Here is a 27,046-nt window from a genome sequence, read left to right as displayed (position 1 = left end):
TACCATTAAACTTATCTGTAAGAACATTGACCAAAACTGTTAGAACATTGCAGTGGTAGTAGTACTGTCAATACTTTTAAGTTTCCAGTCGTTCATGTTACATTAATTCACATGAATTTATCATTTGAAATTGTTTTTGACATCTTCCACTTTAAAAGTCCTGAGTTAAGTTTCTTTTTTTCTTCTTTTTATATTTAGTCAAGTTTTGACTAAATATTTTAACATCGAGGGGGAATCGAAACGAGGGTGTGGTGTATGTGTGTGTGTCTGTGCGTGTGTGTGTGTGTGTGTGTGTGTAGAGCGATTCAGACTAAACTACTGGACCGATCTTTATGAAATTTGACATGAGAGTTCCTGGGTATGAAATCCCCGAACGTTTTTTTTCATTTTTTTGATAAATGTCTTTGATGACGTCATATCCGGCTTTTCGTGAAAGTTGAGGCGGCACTGTCACGCCCTCATTTTTCAACCAAATTGGTTGAAATTTTGGTCAAGTACTCTTCGACAAAGCCCGGGGTTTGGTATTGCATTTCAGCTTGGTGGCTTAAAAATTAATTAATGACTTTGGTCATTAAAAATCTGAAAATTGTAAAAAAAAATAAAACTTTATAAAACGATCCAAATTTACGTTTATCTTATTCTCCATCATTTGCTGATTCCAAAAACATATAAATATGTTATATTCAAATTAAAAACAAGCTCTGAAAATTAAATATATAAAAATCATTATCAAAATTTTTTTTTCCAAATCAATTTAAAAACACTTTCATCTTATTCCTTGTTGGTTCCTGATTCCAAAAATATATAGATATGATATGTTTGGATTAAAAACACGCTCAGAAAGTTAAAACGAAGAGAGGTACAGAAAAGCGTGCTATCCTTCTCAGCGCAACGAATACCCCGCTCTTCTTGTCAATTCCACGTGCACTGCCTTTGCCACGGGCGGTGGAGTGACGATGCTACGAGTATACGGTCTTGCTGCGTTGCGTTGCGTTCAGTTTCATTCTGTGAGTTCGACAGCTACTTGACTAAATATTGTATTTTCGCCTTACGCGACTTGTTTCTGTTTGAATTCAACGTTGAGTTGCAAAAGTATGCTCCTCTGACCCACCTCCCCCTCCCCCCATTCATCATTTTTGTATCAAAATAACTTAGTTGTGGCATTCAAACAGGTGCACATACTGCTTCTAGGAAGAATAGTGCTGTAGTTTGCTTGATTGTAACCTATACATGTACAGTGCTTTTCTCTGTTGTGTGCTGCTGCTTTTGTTGTTTGTGTGTTTCCCATCAGTTTCTGCCAGTGATGCCATTTCTTTGTTATTGTGCAATAGATAGCATTGGTATGTGGAGACCTGTAGAGGCTTAGAACAAACTCTAAATGCATTTCTGCTTGTGGTGTTGCAGTACAACAATGATACAGAAAAGTGCATCCAACACTTGGAACAGGAGAGCCAGAAATTTTTGTTCGAAGCGCCACCAGAGAGCAACAACCACTCCCAGCCAGCCAACCACAACAACAACTTCAACCATAGTGCCAACCACAACGTCAACCGAAACAACAGCCATCAGCCTGGTGCTGTAGGGAAGATTTCAAACAACTCTCCTTCCAGTGGTGTAGTGATGCCTCGGTACCAGGAAGTGCCAGTGGAGCATAAGACAACTCACATCAGCACGGTGCAACACACGGTGGGGTCCCCCGCCATCCCCCCCAAACCCAACCCACCTCCCGCTGAGGTCAGCACCTTCGCCCACCCCACCATGCCCCCCGTGCAGCCCACGCAGCGCCAGATGTTGGTGATCGACCCTGCCAATCAACCCATCAGGGCCCCTTTCACTGCCCCTGCCAGGCCCAACGACTTCTCGCCTTTCACTGACTTGTTGCCCCGCAAACAGACTGACATCCCCAACATACCCTGCGGCCCCACCAGTTTCGGGGGTGCGAGTTCCGGAAGTCCCGAGTCGCGGCGGCCAGTGAGAGTGATGCATGTGCACGGATACACATCTGGGGGGACAGTGACAAGCGGGCAGATACAGTCCCCCACCAGTGGCTATTCCAACTCTCGTTTCAGAGTGATACTGGGAGACGGGGGAGGGGTGTGCCTGCCTGCCAGCTCAGCCCCGGTCACCTCGCCCACGTCCAACCCGTATCGGTTCATGGGTCAGGCTTACGTGCAGCCCCACCCGTCCTGGGGGCAAGAGACACAACAGCCCGGCACGCACTCATCCAGCATTTTCATAGACGCTACCAAGAATCCACGAAGAAGTAGCGTGCAGGAGACGGGCAGTGAACCGATGCCCGGTGTGCATCCCAACCAGTATGCCTTCAGGCACAACCGTCAGTTTCCCGAGTCACCTGGGCCGGTGTCTGTTCCTCCAACCAGAACGGCGCAGCCGCTAACTGTGTCTCTCGCCTCGCACGCCACGTTACCCCCGGCACGAGCGGAGAGCGTAGTGTCTGGGCTGACTTTCAACAGTGCAACGGGCTACAGTTCTGGCTACAGCAACTCTGCCTCTTCCCAGAATCCCAGCAGTAGCTTTGTGTTGAACAGTGGATCCAGCGGTGTAGGCCGATACACGCAGGAAGGGGCCTCCCCCAGCCCCCCTCGCTCCTACCCTGTGGCTATGAGCCAGCTGACAATTTCGCCAGGGGCGGGGGCGGTGGGTCCTCCCTTTTCGTCTTCCACCTCTTCAAGCCCGATAGGCGTGGGGATGGGGGTGAGCTACGGCGCTGGGTCGCCGGTGCTGCTGCATAAGTCTCCCAGCTTGCAGCACCAGCGCAGCATCGGCTCTTCCACCAGTCGATCCAACAGCCAGGACAGCGAGCATGGCAGTGTCCACCACCCCTCCGACTCTCCGGGCGACCCGGGTCACTTAGCCCACCCCCTCCGAGGGATCTCCAGCAAGAATATCGTGGGTATAGGGGTGGGGATGCCTGTGGTCTCTCCTGCCTCTAGTCAGAGCAGCCTGAGCTCGGAGTCGTCCACCCGCGATCGAGACGCCAACTCATCGCAGCGTCAGCGATCGGGAAGCATGCAAGAAGAGGCTGCCTATTCTCAAGGTAGGTGATTTCGTGGCTGGTGGAAATGGAATGATTTTCTGCAGAAGATCTATGTTCACTCTCAGTCTCTGCTCTTTTGCACTCACATACAGCAATGGGATCTTAAACTTCTTCTATGGGACAGACTGCCGTGTGACTTAGAACATTTAATGATTTATGGTTATTGGCAATTTGGAGAAGAAAAAGGACATTACTGACAAGTAGTTTCAGGAAATGCCACTGCGATTCCTCCTTGAGCCCGTGTAGAAGTTCGGTCCTTTATGTTGGTATACATGAAGTCCAGTCATACACTTGCACACAATCATGCATGTATTCAATATATTGATTGATTGATAATTGACATTTTATCTAGCTTGAAGTTGGAGGACCCAGTATATGTGAGTTTTTGTCTTCCAGTTCATTTTTAGAAAACTGTGTCCTTCATGAGTTTAGGGTGATGCTAAAGTGAAGAAGCAGTGGCTGTCTCAGAAAATATATTGTAGAAATCCTTTGCCATTTGTTGAATTGTATTTGATATTTTTGCCTGTTAATTTAACTATTTTTGATGTGTGCCTTGAAACTTCCGAACATACCTGACACTGACAGGTAAGTTGACATTTAAATGTATGATTGAAATTAAAACCTAACTTAACCTGACAATTTGTTTTTGTTTTCATAGGTAGATGGTTAAACTCATTGCTTAGGCCAACAAAAAAAAATTGTCTGTTTAGGGTAACATGACCAAAAAAAGTAGGGTCGGTAGGTAGGTAGGGTTTTTTTTATTTTTTTTATTTTTTTTTTTTTTTTTTTTTTTGTGTAAATGCTATGTTGGCTGAACATTCACTTCTTATATTTGATGAATACATGTTTCAAAACTAACGTATAAATAAAACAGAGAGAAAGGGAGAGAAAGAAACGCCAAATGTCTCTTTTTAGCCTTTTTACCTCTTTTTTTTCTTTTTTTTTTTGAAATCAAAAAAAAGTTTTTGGGTCGGCGCCAAATCGATAGGGTCGGTCGGGTTACCCTAAACAGACAATTTTTTTTTTTGGCCTTATCAAAGTAAGGTCACCATTGCAAGTCAGAACAGTTGAATGAGACACTATTAAAAAAAAGTGTGCACGCAGCATTCTGTTGATTGACAATCTGTGTGCGCGTGTATTGCAGCACTCTTGCATCACCAGCAGCTGAGAATGGACAAGCTAAATGAGGACATCGAGAGAAAACGACAGCTGTTGAATGGACTGCGGGAGGAAGTCTCAGAGGCGGAAAAATCAAAGATCGAGAAGAAGAGTTTACGCACAACGTTCCCCACAGTGAGTTTTCTTGGGTTCCTTTGCTGGGGTTTTGTTGTTGTTGCTGTTGCTGCTCCAGTTTTATTCAGAGCTGACACAGTTCTTTTTTATTTTTTTGGTTGATCAATGAGATGAGGATGATAATAATGATGATGCTACGTATTTCCATTACGGTTTGAGACTTCGTGACAAGGCAGCACTCTACGCTTACTGGCATGATATATCCTGGCGTCAACCAGACCCGAGAACTGCTGCACCTGCGGCATTCGTGAAGTGAATGACACTCGGCTGTGTGGTTCCAACCTTCCCATTGGAACAGTAGCATTTCCACTCGGGGTAGAAGCTGGTCGTAGCCCGGATGGGATTCGAACCCACGACCTACCAGCCCACAGCCCGATGCGCTAACCGCTGTGCTCCAGGGTCCGGTTTTGCTCTGGTGTTAGCTGAGCATGCGGGACGGCATGTTAACATCCATTATTGCTTGTGCAGACCAAGACGCCGAGATCCAGGGACTGCTTAGTGGTGGGGAGAGATTTGGACCTCTTTGCCGTTTCAGGAATCACTGAGCGCAAGAGTGCGGGGAAAACAGGGTGTAGCGTTCTGTGTGAGGTGAGACGAAGAGGAGATTTTTAGCTTCTGCAAGAGAAATTTCCCTCCAAAAAATCTGAAAAATCCAGGTCTTAAAAGGGAGGGAGTCTTAAAAATGGAGGTAGATTGACAGAAGTTATGAACAGTGAATATGAAAATGCCAGGTCTTTAATTGGGAGGTCTTAAAAGGAGGATTCCACTGTATTGTCATTCAGTCCTGTTTGTCATTCAGTCCTGTTTGTCATTCAGTCCTGTTTGTCATTCAGTCCTGTTTGTCATTCAGTCCTGTTTGTCATTCAGTCCTGATTGTCATTCAGTCCTGTTTGTCATTCAGTCCTGTTTGTCATTCAGTCCTGTTTGTCATTCAGTCCTGTTTGTCATTCAGTCCTGTTTGTCATTCAGTCCTGATTGTCATTCAGTCCTGTTTGTCATTCAGTCCTGTTTGTCATTCAGTCCTGATTGTCATTCAGTCCTGTTTGTCATTCAGTCCTGTTTGTCATTCAGTCCTGATTGTCATTCAGTCCTGATTGTCATTCAGTCCTGTTTGTCATTCAGTCCTGTTTGTCATTCAGTCCTGTTTGTCATTCAGTCCTGTTTGTCATTCAGTCCTGATTGTCATTCAGTCCTGTTTGTCATTCAGTCCTGTTTGTCATTCAGTCCTGTTTGTCATTCAGTCCTGTTTGTCATTCAGTCCTGTTTGTCATTCAGTCCTGATTGTCATTCAGTCCTGTTTGTCATTCAGTCCTGATTGTCATTCAGTCCTGTTTGTCATTCAGTCCTGTTTGTCATTCAGTCCTGTTTGTCATTCAGTCCTGTTTGTCAAGATAAGTATTCTGATGCATGCCGCTTTACAAAATGATGCTGAAAGTCTCTGCTGTGTTTGAGTTTAGTGTTATGCAGGTTAGTACCGTGACATTATGAACGTGTGTGCTTCCGTTTTTATAAAATATACACTGTTTGACATGTGCAGGCAGATGACATTGCCCGTCTCTGTGAAAGCAATCGATCACTTCAGACGGACATTCAAATGTATCTCAACGAGATCGACATGTACAAAAATGGACAAGGTGAGTACAAATTCAACGTGTCTTTTGCAGCCTTAGTCTGATGGGTTTTCTTTGCTCTTTTGTCAAACTACCTCTTGTTTAAAGCTTACCTGTAAGATACTGAGATATCTTCATTTTTGCTTCCATCACTGACTGGCGTTACACATACTCTTTGTTTTCTGTCGGCTGAGTTTGTGAATGGCATTCAGAACTTGTAGGATATCAATAATTTATCATGCAGGGTAGTCTTATCTAGTCTTTGTGAACTTGATCCAGTGGCACATTTCTTCTTTCAAATGCCAGGAGTCGAATGTTTGAATCCTTGAAGTGTTTGAATGATAATAATAATAATGAGGGTACAGGTTCTATGGCGCAAATCCTACAATTGTTCTAAGCGCCTCACAAAATACATAAGGTTGGAAGGATGTGTTAGTGTGTTTCATTGTCATGCAAAAGATGTGCTTGATCAATGGATGCAGGGTTTAGCCCGGGAGAAAAAAGCAATGGGACATTTGTCCCCCTCAACCAAATTCCGATGGGACATAGTCGAAGGCAAGAAGCGCCAAAGAGGCCTGTATGCGTTTTGACCAAAGATTCAAAATGGTGCAATCTGAGAATTAACCGCTATATCTTATCTATGAGTGTGTGTGTGTGTAATCCGATGTAAGGTGTATATTTCAGACCTGGGAACCCATACGATTTCGCCGTATTTTGTACGCATGATTGTCGAGAATACGCTCAGTACGGTCAGTGGGGAAAAAATACGCCGAAAAAAATTCCTATACTACTTTTCTTCACAAGCCCATCCTGAAGCCGATCCAGTATTTTGGCACATGATTACGTCACTAGATTAGCCGCCGTCGAAAAAAATATAATCGGATCGTGTCAATCAATCAAAACAACCAGGCAAACGAAAGTACGGTATTTGGCGAAATCAGCTCCGAGAATAAACAAGTGAAACAAAGAAGAAAAGTGAAAAAGTTTGAAGAAAAATATCACACACACACAATTTGTAACCAACACACACATGTAGTCCCGCCCGGAATAAGCTTTTTTGGGATGATTTACGACTTTTGCGCACATTTCGAGCTGACGAAAACACAACATGGCGGCTTTCGCTCCTCCAACTATCGCAAGACACAAAAAAAAACGAAATCTCGCGCACGTGAGATCCTGATACATCCGGTGTTTCTCTGTACGCTTGTCACGACGACTTGTTGACAAACGAAGATTCGCGAGAGAAAGAGAAAAGCGCCGAGTCTTGAGTAGAGAGCTAATAAAGTACCGGTAATCGCTAATCGAGCGAAATGAAAATCCGCCGCGACTTCCATTAGGTGAATGCTATTCAAGTTTAGGTAACTTTTTGCCGCATCTTTTTATAAGCCGCAATGCGATTTTTTTTTTTTTTTAAAGTCGCGGCTTGTAGTCCGTCAAATACGGTACAGTTTTTGTCAGTAAAAATTGAAAAAAGCATTGGTTTTAAATGTATAGGTAAACTTAATTAACGGTGTGACGGACGCGCATGAGGCATATTTTAATCATGGATGTGCAAACGCTGTGTGGAGTACGCTCATTTTTTTGAAAATACACTAAGTTTGTTTGAGAATGCTCAAAGTGCAAAACAGGGGTTCCCAGGTCTGATATTTGGTGGCGCAGTGGTACGTAATCAGAAGGCGCCCTTTGACGCACTGAAGGGAATTGTGATGGGACATTTTCAGATTTAATGCGCCAATGGCGCAGGGCGCCTGCGCACTAGTAAATGAAACCCTGTGGATGTGATGATTTTTGCAAGGAGTGTACATGTATCTTTATCATGTCTGTACGTCTGCTGCAGCTCCTTTTGACAAACATGTCTCTTATCAACAGCCCTCAGTCCAGAGCTGCAGATGGCTATGCTTTGAGCGTAGCATGCTACGTTTTAAGACAAATTGCTACGTTGTTAGTTACGCCAAGCTTGGAATTGCTACGCTCAAACAAAAATCACAAACATGCAACAGTTTGCTCTTTCTTATGAGTCCTGGTACTCCTTTCTGATGCTCTTTCTTATGAGTCCTGGTACTCCTTTCTGATGCTCTTTCCGTGTAGATGTCAGAATTTGTGTCATAAAACTGTCCACACGGGAAAAGTGACTCTCTCTTTTGGCTATTATGGTTTGTTGAAGTGTAGGGATGTTTGTGTTTTGACTTTCGTGCAATATACAAGTTTGATGTGTGATGATTTGTGCAAGGAGTGTGTCTTGAAGAAAGGTTCTGTCCGTGTGTTGCAGCTCCCTTCACCGTCCTCGACCCCATGGGTCAGCAAAACTTCTTCAACAACATGCCCACCGGCCCAAACGACCTCTTCACTCGACCACAAAACCAACATCACCGTAAGACCTTCACTCTTTTCTTGTTCTCATCCTCACTGCCAAAAACACAATTCATCTTCAGAATAAAAAAACCAAGCAAGGTATGTAATAGGAAGTGATAAACAAAGTAAGCGTTCTAAATGAGTATGACATGAGTGATGGAGTAAAGGAGAGTTACTCGGAACCAGTCTCCTGGCACCCGAGAGAATATCAAGCGTTGAAATGAACAAGCCACTCTCATGCTCATGCTCAGAGTCTTTAAGAAGCCTTTTTTATGTAACGTTTAATTGTGACAAAACAAAACGATACAGTCACTGATCTTCTTCGACCCAGCAGTCTTTCAAGTGGACAGACGAACACTTATAATACAGAAAATAAACTTATTGGACAAATTGTCCAGAAGCTCGTTCGGAAGACACAAGCGAGACTGAGACAAAAAATTAATATGAGAGACACAATTTATCTTTCTCGTTTTGTCGCAGTACCATTAGGTGCCTGTAGCTTTCCTTCATGTGTACCGCAATAAATGTATGCTCTTATCTTGTGTCCCCTGTTTTCTCTAAAAATCAACCAGTGTAGCTTACTTTGTATGACAGCAACCAAGATTTTCACTGAAACTTGAAAATAGAACTAGAAGAGTCGTATTTCATTCCCGGTTTGGATTGCTGTGGTTTTAGGTCCATGCATGGACAATTGGAAAATTTAAATATGGAAAGAAGTTAGACCATGGTATTTTATGAGATCAGAGTTAAATATTAGAAGTTTATGTGTTGTACTTGTAGTATAGAAAGTTGTGAATTTCATATATTAAAAATAAAAGACCTATGTAGAAGGATGCTTTTTTTTTTTACGTAGAAAATGCTTTTTTTCAGAAAAGAAGAAGAAAACAAAAAGAAATTGGTCATGCAAAAAAGATGGGTTGAAGCAACCTGCATGCATCTAAGGAAGAAGAAAAAAATTAAAGAAAACAAGTCGCGTAAGGCGAAAATACAACATTTAGTCAAGTAGATGTCGAACTCACAGAATGAAACTGAACGCAATGCAACGCAGCAAGACCGTATACTCGTAGCATCGTCAGTCCACCGCTCACGGCATAGGCCGTGAAATTGACAAGAAGAGCGGGGTAGTAGTTGCGCTGGGAAGGATAGCACGCTTTTCTGTACCTCTCTTCGTTTTAACTTTCTGAGCGTGTTTTTAATCCAAACATATCATATCATATCATAACATATGTTTTTGGAATCAGGAACCGACAAGGAATAAGATGAAAGTGTTTTTAAATTGATTTCGAAAATTTAATTTTGATAATAATTTTTATATATTTAATTTTCAGAGCTTGTTGTTAATCCAAATATAACCTATTTATATGTTATTGGAATCAGCAAATGATGGAGAATAAGATGAACGTAAATTTGGATCGTTTTATAACAAAATTTTTTTTTTTTTACAATTTTCAGATTTTTAATGACCAAAGTCATTAATTAATTTTTAAGCCACCACGCTGAAATGCAATACCGAAGTCCGGGCTTCGTCGAACATTACTTGACCAAAATGTCAACCAATTTGGTTGAAAAATGAGGGCGTGACAGTGCCGCCTCAACTTTCACAAAAAGCCGGATATGACGTCATCAAAGACATTTATAAAAAAAATGAAAAAAACGTCTGAGGATATCATACCTAGGAACTCTCATGTCAAATTTCATAAAGATCGGTCCAGTAGTTTGGTCTGAATCGCTCTACACGCACGCACACACACACACACACACACACACACACACACACACACACACACACACACACACACACACACACACATACACCACGACCCTCGTCTCGATTCCCCCCTCGATGTAAAAACATTTAGTCAAAACTTGACTAAATGTAAAAAGGTCTGTGCAATATGCAACCTAGCTTTAACTCTTACCAGTTCGCTCCCTTATTACGATGCCCCCCCCCCCCCCCCCCTGTAGTTTTCCACTGACCAATTATCTAATTATCAAAAACAATTTTTGTTATTTTACATTGGATGGGTCGGATAGTGGATAAACTCATATATTAGACACACTTTATGACAGAAACAAGCTGGGTTTTTGTTATAAGTTAGTTATAGGAATGCATTATTAGGCACACAAAAAAAAAAAAATCTGTTAACACCTTCAGCCCTGACTGCAGTGCAGATTCAGCAGCCTCTCCAGCCTGGAGGGTTTTGGCACTGCAGTGCAATCTGATGGGTGCTTCACTTAAAGCGCTTCTAACTCTGCAACTAATAGTTGTAGACACATACAATTTTGTGTGTTGTATGATAAGTGCATGTTCTTACCTGTTGAGTAGCAGTCAGTACCTTCTGAACTGTGTAAAGTTCAAAGAAATCCTTCTTCCAAGTCACAAACACAACACCAAAAAGTATGTAAACACACCACTCTGTCACAGTTGTTTCAACAAGTCACAGGATGTTTCTGTCTCACATTTGCATCGAATCCCTCGCACAGGTCTTGTGCACTCAAATCACCACTTGTTTCACTCGATTGAGACGAAGAAACATCGCATTCGGCATCATAATCAGTGTCATCGTCGAGGAAAATCTCGTCAAGAACCTGCCTCAACGAGTAGCGGCGTTGGTTGCTCATATTTCGCAGGAAAAATGCTCAAAAAACACTCAATCGGACGATTTTCGTTCGCCAAATTGCTCCAAACAAAGCAGAAGGAAGTGGGAACAGATTTACCTCCCTTGCTCGTGACCTGTCTTTTATTTTTAGATCAGAAACAAGGCCAGAGAAGATGCGTGTCGCCGCCCGACAGTTTGTCGGGCACAGGCGCTGAAAGCTGCTAAGGAGCGCCCGACAAACTGTCGGGCGCAGGGCTGAAAGAGTTAACGGTAACATAGGCCAATAAAATAGGGTCGGTAGGTCGGGACTTTTTTTTTTCTTTTTTTCTTTCTTTTTTTTTCTTTTCCCCCCAAAAACATATTTCTAAGTTATTTTGCCAAAAAACAAAGACCTTTTTTTTTTCTTTTTTTTCCCCTTTCCTCAAATGCCAAAAAAAAGTCTAGGGTCGCGCGAAAAAATAGGGTCGGTCCGGATACCGTAAACAGACTATTTTTTTTTTTGTGCCTTAGGCATGCGTATGTCATGAAACGTCCAACTTTGAAATTTGGGTGGGGGTATTCAGGTGACAATAACTTTTTTGTTTATCAGCAAAACTCAATAAAACTTTGCTATGTTATGTAAAATGAATGCCCAAACAGACTAGTTAGCAGCATATCTCAAATAAACTGAACACAAAAAAATGTCTTCTTTGTGTTTGTCACGTGTTCCAAAAAATGGGCGTACAAATTTCAACAAAAATCATGTTGTCACCCCCATAACATTTTTTACCTTTAAAGATAGCACAATTCTCTTTGGAAATATGAAAAGCTTATTCATTTTCCTTTCATTTGATATATAACTTTCTATATTTCATTTAGAATATGACCCCAGATAGCCACTCGGCAAGTAGGCACCAACAGCACTGTAAAATATGCCCTAAAACCCCCGAACTGGTAAGAGTTAATCCTTCGACTCAGGGCTAACATCACTGGCTTTTTTCACTCCAGGGTCTCCACCTCCCCCACCCCCTCCACGACCGCCCCCGCCCAGATTGCCGGCTCCACATCCAACGCATCCAACGCATATTCAACGTTTCAACTCAGACGACCTGAGTCAGACGGTGCCGGCCCCTGGCCCCGCTGACACGAGGGGAGGAGGCTCGGGGGATTCAGAGGAGGGGGAGAGGTGGGCATGCGGGGCCTGCACCTTCGAGAACCATCCGGCGCTGAAGAAGTGCGAGATGTGTGAAATGCCGCGCATGATCGCAGGTAGGGAAGGGGGGGGGCTAGGGGGCTCCGCCATGGGGCTGGTGGGGTCCGTCAGCTTGCCCCAGCTGCATCGTATCGGCCGAGGGGGGTCGGGGGGCATGCACCCCCACCTCCTTCACCGAGGGGCGGGAGGGGAGGTGTGTTACTGTCATAACCGCGATTGCCAACAGAAGCTCCAAAACCTGTGATGATGAACTTGGGTGATTTTAAAACAAAAATGTTAATGTGCCCCACCCCCCTGTTCCCCTCCTTCTCTCCCACCTGTCTCCTTCCATGTCCGTCTTTGTTTTCTCCACTATTTCATAATCTGGCCTTTTTTTTATGCGAAAGTTCTCTCAGATTTTGCCAAAATGTCCAGTTGTACAAAGAGTACAACGTTTGAGCTAGTCTGAGATTGCTTTTTATTTCTTCAACAAGCCAGTCTTTTGTGTGTAGAAAATGTGGAAGCACATGGCTGTCTGGCTAAGACTGGGATGATTTTGGAGAAAAGAGAATTTTGTTTTTTCGGTATTGTTGTGTCAATAGTTGTCTAACTGCTGAAAAGCCCAAGAAGATTTTTATTGACAACTGTGTAATTGAATGGACATGGCAGAATGAGCAAGCTAACGGATGATTTAGATTATTGTTAGACAAGGACCTTGTAAGACCTCTACCTGTACTCGACTCCTCAGTTAATCTTCATGTATGCAGTGTTACAATCTTGCATAATTGATTTCTAGTTATCTGAAGAATATGAAAAATTGTTTTTAAACAAATGCAGTTATTCCGTGCAAGGAATGGGAAAAATACAACCATGTGATGCTTTTATTATTGTGAATTTTCATGATTGTGTGAGAATAATATTTTGACAAAAGCAAGGAAGAAAAAATTCTGCTAGCTGTGTATTCAACTAAAAACATTTTTGAAAAGTTCAGTTTGATATTACAGTGGAACCCCTCTCTAGCGACCTTGAAAATGTTGACAAAAATCGGTCCTTATGGAGGGGGGTCCTTACAGAGGGAGGGGGCGGGGTCAGGGGGCCACAAAGAAAGTCACCTCAGATTTTCTTAAAGAAAGAAGACAAAGAAGTTTGAGTTGCTGACGACCGTTTCCTCAAGCAAACTGCTTCGATTTCATGTTTGTTTGACATTGTCGATGGTGTCCACCAGTTCTGGTGCATGTACTACCCTCAGATCTCAGTACCCTGGCCAAGTTTCCTCTCAAGACATCAAAGAGACCGCGCCATAGGTTAAACTCCCCATAGGTTAAACTCGGTCACTGACCCGGGTGCAGGAAGTGTTTCCTCTCTCAGATCTATATGAAAGGGGAACCACCTCTCGTAGTTAAAACTGGGTCAATGACCCCTGGGAAGAAGGTCAGTGCCTATAAACAAGGCCACCCAGCTATCACAATGGACCTGCCTTTGATCTCGATGATTGGTTTGTGATGTTTACTCAGCCCACCCAACCATCACAACTCTCAGCGGTTTAGTGCCTTTGCTTTCGCGAGAACCGGTTTGTCAGTGATGCATTACGCTGACTGAGAGTCTTGGCTTTGTCTGACAAAGTCGTTGCACAAGCTGTTAGGTCGGTCCCTAGACGTTACAGCGGGGTGGTCGCTACACTGGTGACAACTATATAAGGAAACACATCGGTTAAAAAAAAAGGGGGTCGTTGTGGCGGGGTAGTCCTTAGAGAGGGGGGGTCTTAGAGAGGGGTTCCACTGTATCATTTGTCTGTTTCGTGAAGTGTCCTGTTACCCTTTACCACGAAAGATTAACAAGCAAAGGGAAACACACCTGCCTTTTAAAAGTATTACTCCAAAATGCAGAAACTTAGTTTCTCCAAGCTGTTGATTCAGAATGCCTAACCGGCATTTCTGTTGTGAATATTGATGTACATTTTAATCTAAACCATGGATTGAGACGAAAATGTGTGAGTGTGAAATGTGTCGCCATATGAAATTGTCGAATCTGTCTGTCACTGAGGGCTCTGCCTTCTTTGATGGTGAGATTTCTGCCAGTTCTAGTCATCAGGTGTTTGAACACGTACGTGTGAGAAGCTGTGAAACATTGAGCGTTTTCTCACTGTCAAAGTAAAAGTCAAGTTTGCTCTCTTTTGTTTCTTTTGTAGAATGTGATGACAGAGTTGAGGCCAGTTTCGTCGTTAGCTAGTTGAGGAGCAGGAAACCGTCTGCAGAGCTTTAAAAGGTGTCTGAGAACATTTGAAAATAATATTAGTACCACCTTGTTGTAAAGGACTTAGTTTAATAATGATAGACTACAGTAAAACCTGTCTCTAACGGACACCCTTGGGGAATGGTAATAGTGTCCCTATTAGACAGGTGTCCCTTCTTCACAGGTGGAGGGGCCGGGGCAATATTTTACAAAGAGCACGTAAAATGAACAAGACACTTTTTGTCAGTCCTGTAGTATGTATTTATTGGATTGAACATGAGACTCACTGAAAATGTGAGTAAACAAATGATACATGTAGCAAACAACAACAACAACAACAACAACATCCCCCCACCCCCCCCCCCCCCCCCCCCCCCCCCCCACCTAACCCGTTCCCTACACACACTGTGCATCAAACTTACGCAAGTCGGACGTCACAAAGCTAAAAATAGCTGACTCTTCATCAGTCATTCAACGGAAAATTCCGCAGTGTGTCTCGACCAAATTGGGTCAGCTCTTGTTTCATTCAGTTTTTCTAGTCTCAGCATAAATGCATGGAACAAAAATTTAGCTGTGTTAACTATTGTTTCCTTCGAACGATTGCTTACAAAGAGAGAGAGATCATCACGTCTTCTTTTTCCGATTTGATCCTCGCGATCTGTGTTTTACCACATCCCATCTCCTTCGCCACATCTTGGCATGATTGGCCGCTATCTAGTTTTTTCAAGGCAGCGACACGCTGCTCTAAAGTCAACGCTTTTCTTTTTCCTGCTGGAGATTCCATTTTCAAACACAGTAGTCTACTGTTGCTTTTGATTGTGACTGTATCCACAATGCGGAAAAGCGAAAGTGAGTGAGCGAAAGTGGGTCTCCATCTAAACAAGCCACTGATTGGTCAGAAAAGGGACAGGACAACCAATCAACAACCATTTGTGCTACGGCTACGGCTGCCGAGCACTGTCTGCATAACAGTCGAGTTTTCGAAGTTGCGTTTTTATGTACGTTGTGTCCGTTTGTGACAGTGTTTACACTTCCTACGGTCCGAAAAATCGTGTCCGCGTCCGTAAGTGGCAGGTGTCCGCCCGTTAAAGGTTAGTTATTGTTGAAATCGTGTTCGTGCCATGATAAACTGTCCGTATGTAGCAGGTGGCCGTTACAACAAGGGTCCGCTAGACTCAGGTTTTACTGTAATAGTGATACTGATTGTTAGCTTGACTGGAAGACTGAATGTCAATTTTTTTTTCTGTGAAATGAGTTGAGAGGTACACAGTAGAAGATTGGAAAATAACACTTTTCGTGTGTTATCAGTGTAACTGTTAAATCTGTGCGGCGAATCACATGGGAATGGGAAAAAAAGACGGCAGAGTGTTCTTATATCTTGCTCCTCTTGTTCATGTTAACTCACTAAAACCAAAGTCATAGAATAGCATAGAAAATATTTTGAATGGTGTGTATGTGACTTAACAGATTTTTTTGAATATCCAATGAAATTTGGAGAAAATGGAAACAAGTCATTTTGCCTATAAACAGTTGCTTAAATTATTTTACGAATTGAAAAATGCTCAATGGTGGAAATGATAGCGAATGATTGTAAGATATCGTAGGGAGAATAAAGAATGGTGTTCATTAATGACTACCACTTTTTTTCTTTGTTTACTTGTTTCTTTTTTTTCTTGTAGTTTGTTTGATTTTGACAAGGCCTGAGAAGTGCTGGTTCACTTAAACAAAATCAGATTGATATTTTAAAGCTAGAGCAACTTTGATTTATCTGAATTGTGAACTAATTGAGGTCTAGGCAGAATGAGCATGGGCAGAGAAAGTGACATGTGTATAAACACACTTTGATGGAAAAAAAGCTGCCGAAAATCCAGACTTTGCAATTTGTTTTGTGCCAAAGAAAATAAAAGATCAGTCGGGCATATTTTTTGAAGAAGTGAGAAGAAGAAAAAAGTCTCTGAAGTGTATGTTTATATTTTCTGTGCCAAATTGATGTAAATCAGGTAACAGTGCCTAAATGCAGATTGTGCCAGAGCAACTGTAAAGGAATTGACTAAAACATTTGTAGAAATCGAAGATTGAAATAACTAGCACTGAAGCAGCCAGGATCAAAAGGACGATAGCAAGTTTTGTGTGTTTAGGTAATGCTTGCTTTTGAAGTGAAGAAGGGATAAAGCACATCTGATACGTATCAGATGGGTCGACATTTGCAGCAATTAATAATGTTTCACTGTCATGGATTGTGTACAGTGGCTCTTGCGATTGTTGAGCAAACCGGTTCTGTTTAGGCACCTGTGAATTGAATGTGATTCATTTTCTCAATAAATCTATAAAACACAGTATTGCCGACTTGGTCTTTTCTTTGATGACTAACTCTCTTTCATGTTTCTTCACTATGCTAGTGTGCTTGCCTGTTAGTGTTACTAATCATGTGTGTGAGTATATGTGAACTAATCATGTGTGTGAGTATATGTGAACTAATCATGTGTGTGAGTATATGTGAACATCCAGCATATGTGTATGCCACATAATGCGTGTGAACTTCCAGTGTGTGTGAGAGTGTGTGTGTCAATGTGTGTGTGTCAATGTGTGTGTGTGCGTGTGTGTACATATATATGCAGGCATGTGCTTGCGTGCGTGTATGTAGTTTGTGCATGAGCAGATGTGTGCATACTATTGCTTTTTTAAAAAAATTTATTCTGGTTTAGTTGTGAATGCAAAGTTAGAAATGTAGATAGATACATTGTTTTCCTCTACGCAGCTATTTTGTCTTCTAACCGTGCTTATAGAACATTTCTCTCTGCCATAGACTCGCTGACCTCTTGTTGATAAATTACTGATGTTAATAACAAACTGCATTTGATATTGTGCTTTGCTTTTTTGATTGGTCATATTCTTGTGTGGGTTTGTTTTTTTAAATCTTGCACAGTGCCATTTTTTTCCCCTGCTCCTTATTGAAATGTTCTAATCACCATTATTTTAGGAGTTCTATTTTTTACTGGCAATGTTTGGTTTGCTTTGATATCGAGCATCTGTTTGCACCGAAAATGTTCAACAGCACGCGTGTCAACCTTCCAGCAACTTGCCTCGCTCGTACCTGTGTTCCATGCCGTCTGCTGAAGATGTGTGTGAAATTTGCGTAACTCGAGAACACTGTGCCGCATGGATAAGACTGAAAATACAATGTATTGTCATATCAAGGGAAAGACAGTGGAGAACTCACTTTTCTTAATTCTGAGTTTGATTGCTGTTTAGCATTTTGCATCATAGGAATTAGATGGGAAGGACATTTTTGACTCACATGCGAAGCAAAAGTGAGTCTATGTACTCACCCGAGTCGTCCGTCCGGAAAACTTTAACGTTGGATATTTCTTGGACACTATTCAGTCTATCAGTACCAAATTTGGCAAGATGGTGTATGATGACAAGGCCCCAAAAAACATACATAGCATCTTGACCTTGCTTCAAGGTCAAGGTCGCAGGGGCCATAAATGTTGCCTAAAAAACAGCTATTTTTCACATTTTCCCCATTTTCTCTGAAGTTTTTGAGATTCAATACCTCACCTATATATGATATATAGGGCAAAGTAAGCCCCATCTTTTGATACCAGTTTGGTTTACCTTGTTTCAAGGTCAAGGTCACAGGAGCTCTTCAAAGTTGGATTGTATACATATTTTGAAGTGACCTTGACCCTGAACTATGGAAGATAACTGTTTCAAACTTAAAAATTATGTGGGGCACATGTTATGCTTTCATCATGAGACACATTTGGTCACATATGATCAAGGTCAAGGTCACTTTGACCCTTATGAAATGTGACCAAAATATTAAGGTAGTGAACCACTAAAAGTGACCATATCTCATGGTAGAAAGAGCCAATAAGCACCATTGTACTTCCTATGTCTTGAATTAACAGCTTTGTGTTGCATGACCTTGACCTTGGGTCAAGGTCACATGTATTTTGGTAGGAAAAATGTGTAAAGCAGTTGTTAGTGTATGATGTCATTGCTAGGTTTAGTTATTTGACCTTGACCTTGAAGGTCAAGGTCATGTAAAGGTCAAGGTCAAGCATGTGAGTCGTATGGGCTTTGCCCTTCTTGTTACTTTTTGGTTTTGGGGGGTAAGACTCCTTACTTTTTACCATCATGAAGCAGGGAAGGGACAAGGTGTCGACATTTTGATTAAGAATATATCAAAGCTCGTTACTGCTGTGTTTTCTTTTTCTTTGGAATACAATCTGTATGAAACTTGGGTATTCCTTTTAAGAAAAAAATGAGTAAATTGTCATCAAATTTGGGGTAGATTTAACAAGTGTGCTATTTACATGAAATACGCGTAACTTGTTGAAAGAAGGGGGATCAGTGAATACTCTAATGATACTTATATGAATTTTCGAAATATTGACACCTCCAAGAATTATTAATTCAAGTTTATCTGAAAATATCAGATTATCTATTGGAGACTTTTGTTGGCAATTTGGGTTCACGGTTGTGATTTCAATTTCTATCTCCTTCTCTCTCCAGGCCTATCTTGCTTTCTCTCTCTCTCTCTCTGATATCATTTAATTTTTTTAATAACGGGTTGAATTTGTTTTGAAATTGAGGGAAAGTTTGACAGTTTAATTTATTTACCGTACACATACACCTATGTGTTCGAACTCTTTCAAAACCTAAATAAAACTTCAGAATTTGATTTTCCTCAAGTTGATTTGAGTTTAGAACAAAAACAACACCCACCTGATTACTGCTTAATTTAAAATGAAAAAGGAACTGGAGTTGATGTGGGTAAAGGAAATATCATTAACAGGATGAAATCAGTTGTACAGATGTTTTATCAAAGTTTGGCTGTTGTTTGGCTTGCTTTGTCGGTTTTGCAGAGTAATGCATATATTTTAGGGAGAACTACTCTTCCGGGTTTTTTTGTTTGCTTGCTGTTATTATTGTCTTGAATTTGAATGTTTCTGATCTTAAAGGCTCTGTGATGAAAGCTGTTCCTAAGGTGCATAATGTTGCCTCCACTTGGAGATGTACGAAAGGGGGACTCAAGTTGGTGATACATGTGGTCTAACAAGCATGCTATTGTAAATACGTGTACAAAAGTAAGCCGGCATGGCAAAATTGCTGAGCCCACATAACTCAGGAGACCTCTGCCGTCAAATGAAAAAAATAATGGAGGCCCTGTTATTTGCTTCTTCTGCTCTGTGAACAGATCATGATTGTAATGCAACTCCTGCAGTTTGATTAAAAAGGAAAAATCAATTCATGAAAAGAAAAAGGTCCTGTATATTCTGACTTGAGTCCCATTTTCTGTAGCACTTGGTGAATGTATTTATTTCCCCCTGTTTTGTGTTTTATCTCCCAGGCCCAGGCTCATGAGGGTTGCGGTTTGGGCTTTCTGGTTAGGAAACAAAAAAACAATAGTGCCAGCCTGCTTCCGGTTGTCCCGCCCACAAGCTTCGTTCACCTCCCACAATCCCCCATCAGCGACTGTTGTCAACCATTTTCGTCTTTCATCATCTGCTGCAGGCCTCTTCAGCAAGATTTTTATCATCGTCCCTGGATGAATGTGTTTTTTATCATTATTTTTTGTTTTTAAATGTGTGCATGTTTGCATTTTTGTGTGCATTTGCTGTTAATGTCAGCATGTTGTATGTTGTACAGAGACTGAGAAAGAACGAGAGAGAATGTGTGTGTGTCATTTTGGCCAAAGGACTTGAAGCGCAAGTCACTGATATACCTTTGCTGTATTATTTTACCCAAAATATGCCATGAATTTCCTAGAATGTGTGTGTGTGTGGGTGACTGTGTGTGTGTGTTTGCAACTCAGTGTGTGACTGTGTGTGTGTGGCTGTGTGTGTGACTATGTGTGGGTGACTGCATCTGTGTGTGTGGGACTGTGTGTGTGAGACTGTGTGTGTGAGTCTGTGTGTGTGACTGTGAGTGCGCTTGTTTACCAGTTTGTGAACAGAATCATGTCAGTGGTCACAGTCATCCTGCCTTTTAGATTCACCGGGAATATGTGATTCATGCTTGAATGCGATAAAGTATAATGTGACATAGGTGTGCTCTTTGCAGGCAAACAGACACAGACATAAACAGGATCAGGATTACATACATATACAAGCAAATTAATTTGCTTTAAACATTCAACAAGTTATCTGAAACATGTCTGTGTGTGCACAAGCACACACACACACTCACACACACACACACACACACACACACTCACACACACACACACACACACACCTGCAGAAACGCTGTAAACAGGATAAAGAAAACTAAATTTGTTCATAATTTAAGGACTGGCAGCTGACTTGTGCACGTGAACAGACAATTTACAACTTCATTTCTTCTTCTTCTTCTGCGTTCGGAGGCTGAAACTCCCATGTACACTCGTGTGGTTTTTTTGCACGAGTGGAATTTTACGTGTATGACCGTTTTTTACCCCGCCATTTAGGCAGCCATACGCCGTTTTTGGAGGAAGCATGCTGGGTATTTTCGTGTACTCTGACATGGATTACAGGATCTTTTTCGTGCGCACTTGGTCTTGTGCTTGCGTGTACACACGGGGATGTTCGGACACCGAGGAGAGTCTGCACACAAAGTTGACTCTGAGAAATAAATCTCTCGCCGAACGTGGGGACGAACTCACACTGACAGCGGCCAACTGGATACAAATCCAGCGCGCTACCGACTGAGCTACATCCCCGCCCCTTACAACTTCATTTATGTACACACAACAAAACAAAAACAACCCACAAGATGCTGGTCTTTTGTGCAGTTCTTTTATTAACATTATTGTTTAATGTTACAATCCTCGTGGAAACTACTGGAACCTTCATTCAAACTGGGGTTGTCGTTTCCCAAAACATAGCGGCTAGCCAGAAGATACCATGCTGTATTTTGTTTCATTTCTGCCAATAAAAAAAAGGAAAAAAAGAACGTAGACAGACTTGTACTATGTTGCAAGCCCCTGGAGCAAATTTTTGATTAATGCTTTTGTGAACAAGAAACAATTGACAAGTGGCTCTATCCCATCTTCCCCCTTTCCCCGTCGCGATATAACCCTTCGTGGTTGAAAACGACGTTAAACACCAAATAAAGAAAGAAAAGAAGGTAGACAGACAAGACCTCAAACAGCTGTTAGATTGTGCATGATATTTTCTAAACTGGATGCAAAACGTTCATATGAATTTAGACCTACAAAAATTATTTGTATGATCCAGTCACCTATTCTCGTTGAATGGCTGCTGGGATTTTTTTTATTTGCTTGCTAAAAAGAGCCATGCATAGTAACACTCGCACAAGAAATCTTTGTCCTAGGAGTAGGAACAACACTGGTTGTATATATAGGGTCAAATTTCGAAACTAAAAAAACGTCAGTAGGGTAGGATGAGCATTATTTGTGAGAGAGACGGTACTGTTTGAATTTAAAATAACTGCTGAAAGTCTGTTGTGTGTGTAAATTAAATTAAATGAAATGTTGAAGACAAGAGTGAATGTGAATGTAAGGATAGGGAGGGTTTAAGGAGGAAAAGAGAGAGAATTGTCAGGACAGTGGAACCTCCCCTTTAAGACCCTGTTTTCTTAGACTTTCTGTTCATAACTTCAGTAAATTTACCCCCATTTTAAGACCTGATTTTGTCAGATTTGTGTAGGTCTTAAAAGGGAGGTGGGCGGGGATGTAGCTCAGTCGGTAGCGCGCTGGATTTGTATCCAGTTGGCCGCTGTCAGCGTGAGTTCGTCCCCACGTTCGGCGAGAGATTTATTTCTCAGAGTCAACTTTGTATGCAGACTCTCCTCGGTGTCCGAACACCCCCGGTGTGTACACGCAAGCACAAGACCAAGTGCGCACGAAAAAGATCCTGTAATCCATGTCAGAGTTCGGTGGGTTATAGAAACACGAAAATACCCAGCATGCTTCCTCCGAAAACGGCGTATGGCTGCCTAAATGGCGGGGTAAAAAACGGTCATACACGTAAAATTCCACTCGTGCAAAAAACACGTGTACGTGGGAGTTTCAGCCCACGAACGCAGAAGAAGAAGAAAAGGGAGGTTCCACTGTATCAGAAGTGTGTATGATTGCATGTACACGTACTTGCATTTAAAGTTCTTCACGTATGAGTATTTAAAACTGTGTAAGCATGTGCAAGTGAACTTAGTGCATGTATGTTCCCCTAGTATAAGCGCATAGTGCTTTTAGTTATGCGCTATAGAAATCTCCTTAATAAATAAAAAATAGTATGCCTGTTTTGATGCGAGATCGACACATTTGTGAGTTTGTGTTTGCCTGTGGATATTTTTTACTACATACATGCATTTAAGGAGTCAACAATCACGTCAACTGCGTCAGTCATACATTCATGGTAAAACCATTATTTATGTAAAATCGTTTATTGCTGTAGCCAGATTATCTGTATTTAGTTTCTTGAAACACAGCTGTTATAGGTACGATACATTTACATAAGCATGTTATTGTTTTATAAATTGGAACCCAGAACTTTGGACACCACTGACAGATTTTTCAAGTATAATGCTTTTTGGTTAGTTTAGCTGATTTGTTAATGATTGTAAACTTTCGCCAAGTGTATGATTGTTCATTGCCAAGATTGATGTTGAACATTTACTGTCAGAAAAAAAATAATCATCATCAGATACTCAAATAATTTGTAGGTTTGCATTGAAAGGATTTGTAAACAGTAATGTTATTTAAATCAAAGTTTGTACATTGAAATTACCAGTAATGGGTATTTATATAACAAACCTTGAGGCTGGGTGAAGAGGACAAAGAATGACTGATCTTTGTTTATGCTTTTACCTATAGTCTGATTGTTGCCAACTCAGAGATATGCAAGTTTACCACCCTGAAGAAGTCGGCAACAGACTGCCACTATACCCCCCGCGGGTTAGGGGGAAGAATTTACCCGATGCTCCCCAGCATGTCGTAAGAGGCGACTAACGGATTTTGTTTCTCCTTTTACCCTTGTTAAGTGTTTCTTGTATAGAATTATAGTCGATTTTTGTAAAGATTTTAGTCAAGCAGTATGTAAGAAATGTTAAGTCCTTTGTACTGGAAACTTGCATTCTCCCAGTAAGGTAATATATTGTACTACGTTGCAAGCCCCTGGAGCAAATTTTTGATTAATGCTTTTGTGAACAAGAAACAATTGACAAGTGGCTCTATCCCCTCTCCCTGTCGCGATATAACCTTCGTGGTTGAAAACGACATTAAACACCAAATAAAGAAAGAAAGAAAGACTGCCACTATAGTCCGATTGTTGCCAACTTAGAGATATGCAAGTTTACCATCCTGAAAAAGTCAGCAACAGACTGCCAAATATTTGGTGAAGAATGTACCAAAACTGGTTCCTGTTGTGTTTTCTGATATGCAAGTCAGTACGATTGTTTGGAGGGTAGGGTGAGATGGCCCATGCTCTGTTGATGATTGGTGCTTGTGATATGTATGTGCTCTTTTGCCACGTTGAAGGTTAATCACCTTAATGTCTGCACCTGTGGTTGGGAAATGTCAATACTATAGACATGGTTAACTTAAAGTTAAAGGCTTTCATGCAGTTGTGATAGAGGCAAAACTGTACTTTCCTGACCAAAAAGCCATTTGGTTAAAAGAAAGAGATGAATAAAAAAAAATCCATGTGTTTAGTGAAACTGTGAAACTGTAAGATTTGTCAAGGCGATATATTAATTTGGGGGGGAAGGTCTCCCGATTTGCCTGCTGGTCTAGTCATCGAGTTGTAAATTACAAACATGTTTACAGTACGATCCCCAGTGGCAGTTGAATCCCGGACATTAGATATGAATGAACAGAAAATCATCGTGATTGTTCTTCCATGCCAGCCACGATTTGAATTCCGTTATGTGCAGGGCTTCTTATTGTTCTCTTCCAAAAGCTTCCTTATTTACTCTTATAAAAAAAAAAGTGTATGCTTACTCCAGAAGTTGGACATGCCTGAATCAGTTGAATTCAGCACCAACGTGGAATACTGTAGAGTGTTTTGTTGGCTCACGTAAGTGTAGCCTATGCGATGCTAACTTTTGTCTGTCTGTGCGTGCGTGCGTATGTCTGTCTGTGGTAGAAACTTTAACATTTGACTGAACACCGAAATACTAATTTTACCTGGTTATTATTCAAGCAACAGCTTCAAAGTATTGAAGCAATGATCAACATTTCGTCGGCACGTATGTAGTTAAAGTGTGTATCCAAAGAAAACGGGTGGTGGGGGGGAAAAACAGCTGACTGGTTTGTGTCGTGTGTGGTATGTAGACCAGGTCAGGGGTGAAGATTAGGTCAGATCGCGTGAAGGATTGTGGTATAGTTATCACTGAGCTGCAGTTCGCCGATTCGGAGAAGACGATTTCCCATTGTTCGGTTTCGTAGCTCCAGAAAAATAGATAAAGATTTCCTACAGGTTAATCTGCACAGCGTGTTTCCAGTGTCTGCACGAGGAAGCGCTGTCGAAAGCGCAGTGTCGATCTGGCAGTCGTGTCCCCGTAAGTAGGCTACAGACACTAGATCTAGTGTGTCTCGCACTGTGTCACCTATGCTTACTGTGTGTGTGTATGTGTGACGAAGTGATTGAGTTTGTGTTACTGTTTGTCGATTTCTTACGTGAGCCTTGAAGGCTTCGCCTCTTGTTTGTATAGAGTCTCGATGATCTTTTCTGTTGCGTGCGAGTGTGGACTGGGTTCACTATAATGTACAGGCTGAATTAAAACCCAATTTGAGTGATACGTGATGCAACTTTGGGACAATGTGCTCTCTAAGATCTATTTGAAGATGTGCCGTTCAGCGGTACAACTCTTTATTAAATTAAATGAATAATATACAAACAAATCCATTTGCTTGTGTGTGTTGTTTTTGTTTGCATTGTGTATGCTTTTTTTGAGTGAAGAATGGATTAGGTGGGTGGCAATTTCATGTGTCGAGTCAAGTCCTGAAGAAAACTCATCGGAAGCAGGATTTTCAAATAACAATCCATGGATTCTTTGACGGTAAAATTCATATTAGCGACAACAAATCCGCATGAATATTTCTTAAGAACACCCCACACTTCTTGAAAATTGCCAAAGATCAATTTCATTCCTTTTCAGATTCTTGTCTATTGAATGCAGACCTGCAATCCATCCAACCACAGCCTGTTATTGTTTTTCTAAAAGTCTTGCACTTTACAGAATATCTGGAGAGAAAAAAAACGTTAAAAATGTGTGCCTGTGTGTGTGTGTGTGTGTGTGTACTTCCAGTGCAGACTCACAAATTCACCCGTCTTCATTCGTCACAGAACACTCCACAAGTTGGTATTTCAGTGATTTCATTAACTTGTACAGTACATCTATTTAAGAACATTGTAACACTCACTGGATGATGGTAATGTACAGATTGATGTGGAGAAATGAAACGATTCAAATATATATGACAACATTCAGATGATTCCATGCCAATGCACAATTTATGGCTGAAAACGACAAAGATATGGGAAACACCATTGTTGCCAAACGATGTGGACTATGTCCTACAAACAAATCCCGTCACACACTTGAAGTGGAAATAATGGTAACTGAACGATTCCAAACTGCAGTATGAGAATCAACTCAAATTTGCTGGGCAAAGAGCACTGTAATGTACAGCTCCCAAAAGCATGTAATGTACAAAGCGATGAATTGATACTTTAACTGAATGATTCCAAACTGCAGTCTAACTGGAATTACCTCAAGCTTGCTCGGGAAAGAACACAGCAATGTCCGTCAACGGCTCCCAAATATACAAAGCTATGAATCTGTATTTCTCAGGGACTGCATCTTTCCCAATACAATGTCTTTCATCACGACAAAACACCTCACAGAATATACATGTACAAATCTTCTTTGTCAACACTCCTACGGCAAAGCACACCACAAAGTTTGTCGATTCGTGTGAAGAATAACTTTGTCAACACTCCTACAGCAAAGCACACCACAAAGTTTGTCGATTCGTGTGAAGAATAACTTTGTCAACACTCCTACGGCAAAGCACACCACAAAGTTTGTCGATTCGTGTGAAGAATAACTTTGTCAACACTCCTACGGCAAAGCACACCACAAAGTTTGTCGATTCGTGTGAAGAATAACTCGGAGAAGTGTCCACCATTACTCCATTCAACACAGAGGAGCTCACTTTTAATTCCAGAATTCAAACTAACCCTTCCCAAGAATAATGTGAAGCCATTTAGAGAGCAGTTTTCAAGTTCTGACGAAGACAACTGATTCAACTTAACTTTGTGCTGCAGTTCTTTTTGTCTTGACACAAAACCAGTATATTGATTCTGCCATTTATATAAGTGAACAGCTCAGATCATGGGTGAAATTGACACCACCAGATTAAAATGCTCATTTTAAAGCCATTCATTTGAATTAAAAGGAAACAAAGCATACCACACTGCTTAGTTTGAAATGAACAAAAACGAAATGAAAGGAACCAACAACATTGTTTTGTGTGTGTGGATTTTAAACACATTTTATTCACAAAACACGGCAGAAAATGGCGACTGATTTGTTGCACAGCGACAGTACACTTTTTAAACCCAGGCCAGTACTTTCATCAATGACAGAAGAAAGCAATGGAGGCCTGCATACTACAGTCTTATTGTTCTTTTATGTGCCTGAGGGATAAAATGCTGCAGTAAACTGACTTTTAAGACGTCATTGCACTCGGAAGATTTGTCTTCCGCTAATAACT

At 41.4% G+C, this 27,046-nt stretch overlaps 1 protein-coding gene across 6 annotated transcripts in view; it reads left to right on the top strand.

Annotated features, from left to right (window-relative positions):
* The window catches only part of LOC138963033 (TGF-beta-activated kinase 1 and MAP3K7-binding protein 3-like), a 39,637-nt gene extending 14,465 nt beyond the window's left edge, over positions 1-25,172 (top strand). For 3 of the 6 annotated variants that reach the window (XM_070335022.1, XM_070335019.1, XM_070335023.1), the window contains 7 exons: positions 1,405-3,058; positions 4,203-4,351; positions 4,820-4,939; positions 5,889-5,985; positions 8,231-8,332; positions 11,901-12,161; positions 14,273-14,416. In XM_070335022.1, coding sequence (XP_070191123.1) covers positions 1,405-3,058; positions 4,203-4,351; positions 4,820-4,939; positions 5,889-5,985; positions 8,231-8,332; positions 11,901-12,161; positions 14,273-14,313 — 2,424 coding nt within the window. In that variant the 3' untranslated portion in view covers positions 14,314-14,416. Of the gene's footprint in view, positions 1-1,404; positions 3,059-4,202; positions 4,352-4,819; positions 4,940-5,888; positions 5,986-8,230; positions 8,333-11,900; positions 12,162-14,272; positions 14,417-19,675 lie in introns of those variants that run through there. The other 3 variants (XM_070335021.1, XM_070335020.1, XM_070335024.1) reach the window with 3 other exon arrangements.
* Positions 25,173-27,046: the final 1,874 nt, after the last annotated feature.

The sequence above is a fragment of the Littorina saxatilis genome, linkage group LG3 (genome assembly GCF_037325665.1).
Source record: "Littorina saxatilis isolate snail1 linkage group LG3, US_GU_Lsax_2.0, whole genome shotgun sequence".
Classification (NCBI taxonomy): Eukaryota; Metazoa; Mollusca; class Gastropoda; order Littorinimorpha; family Littorinidae; genus Littorina; species Littorina saxatilis.
The sequence above is the reverse complement of the archived record's forward strand: the minus strand, read 5'-3'. Positions and strand labels throughout refer to the sequence as shown.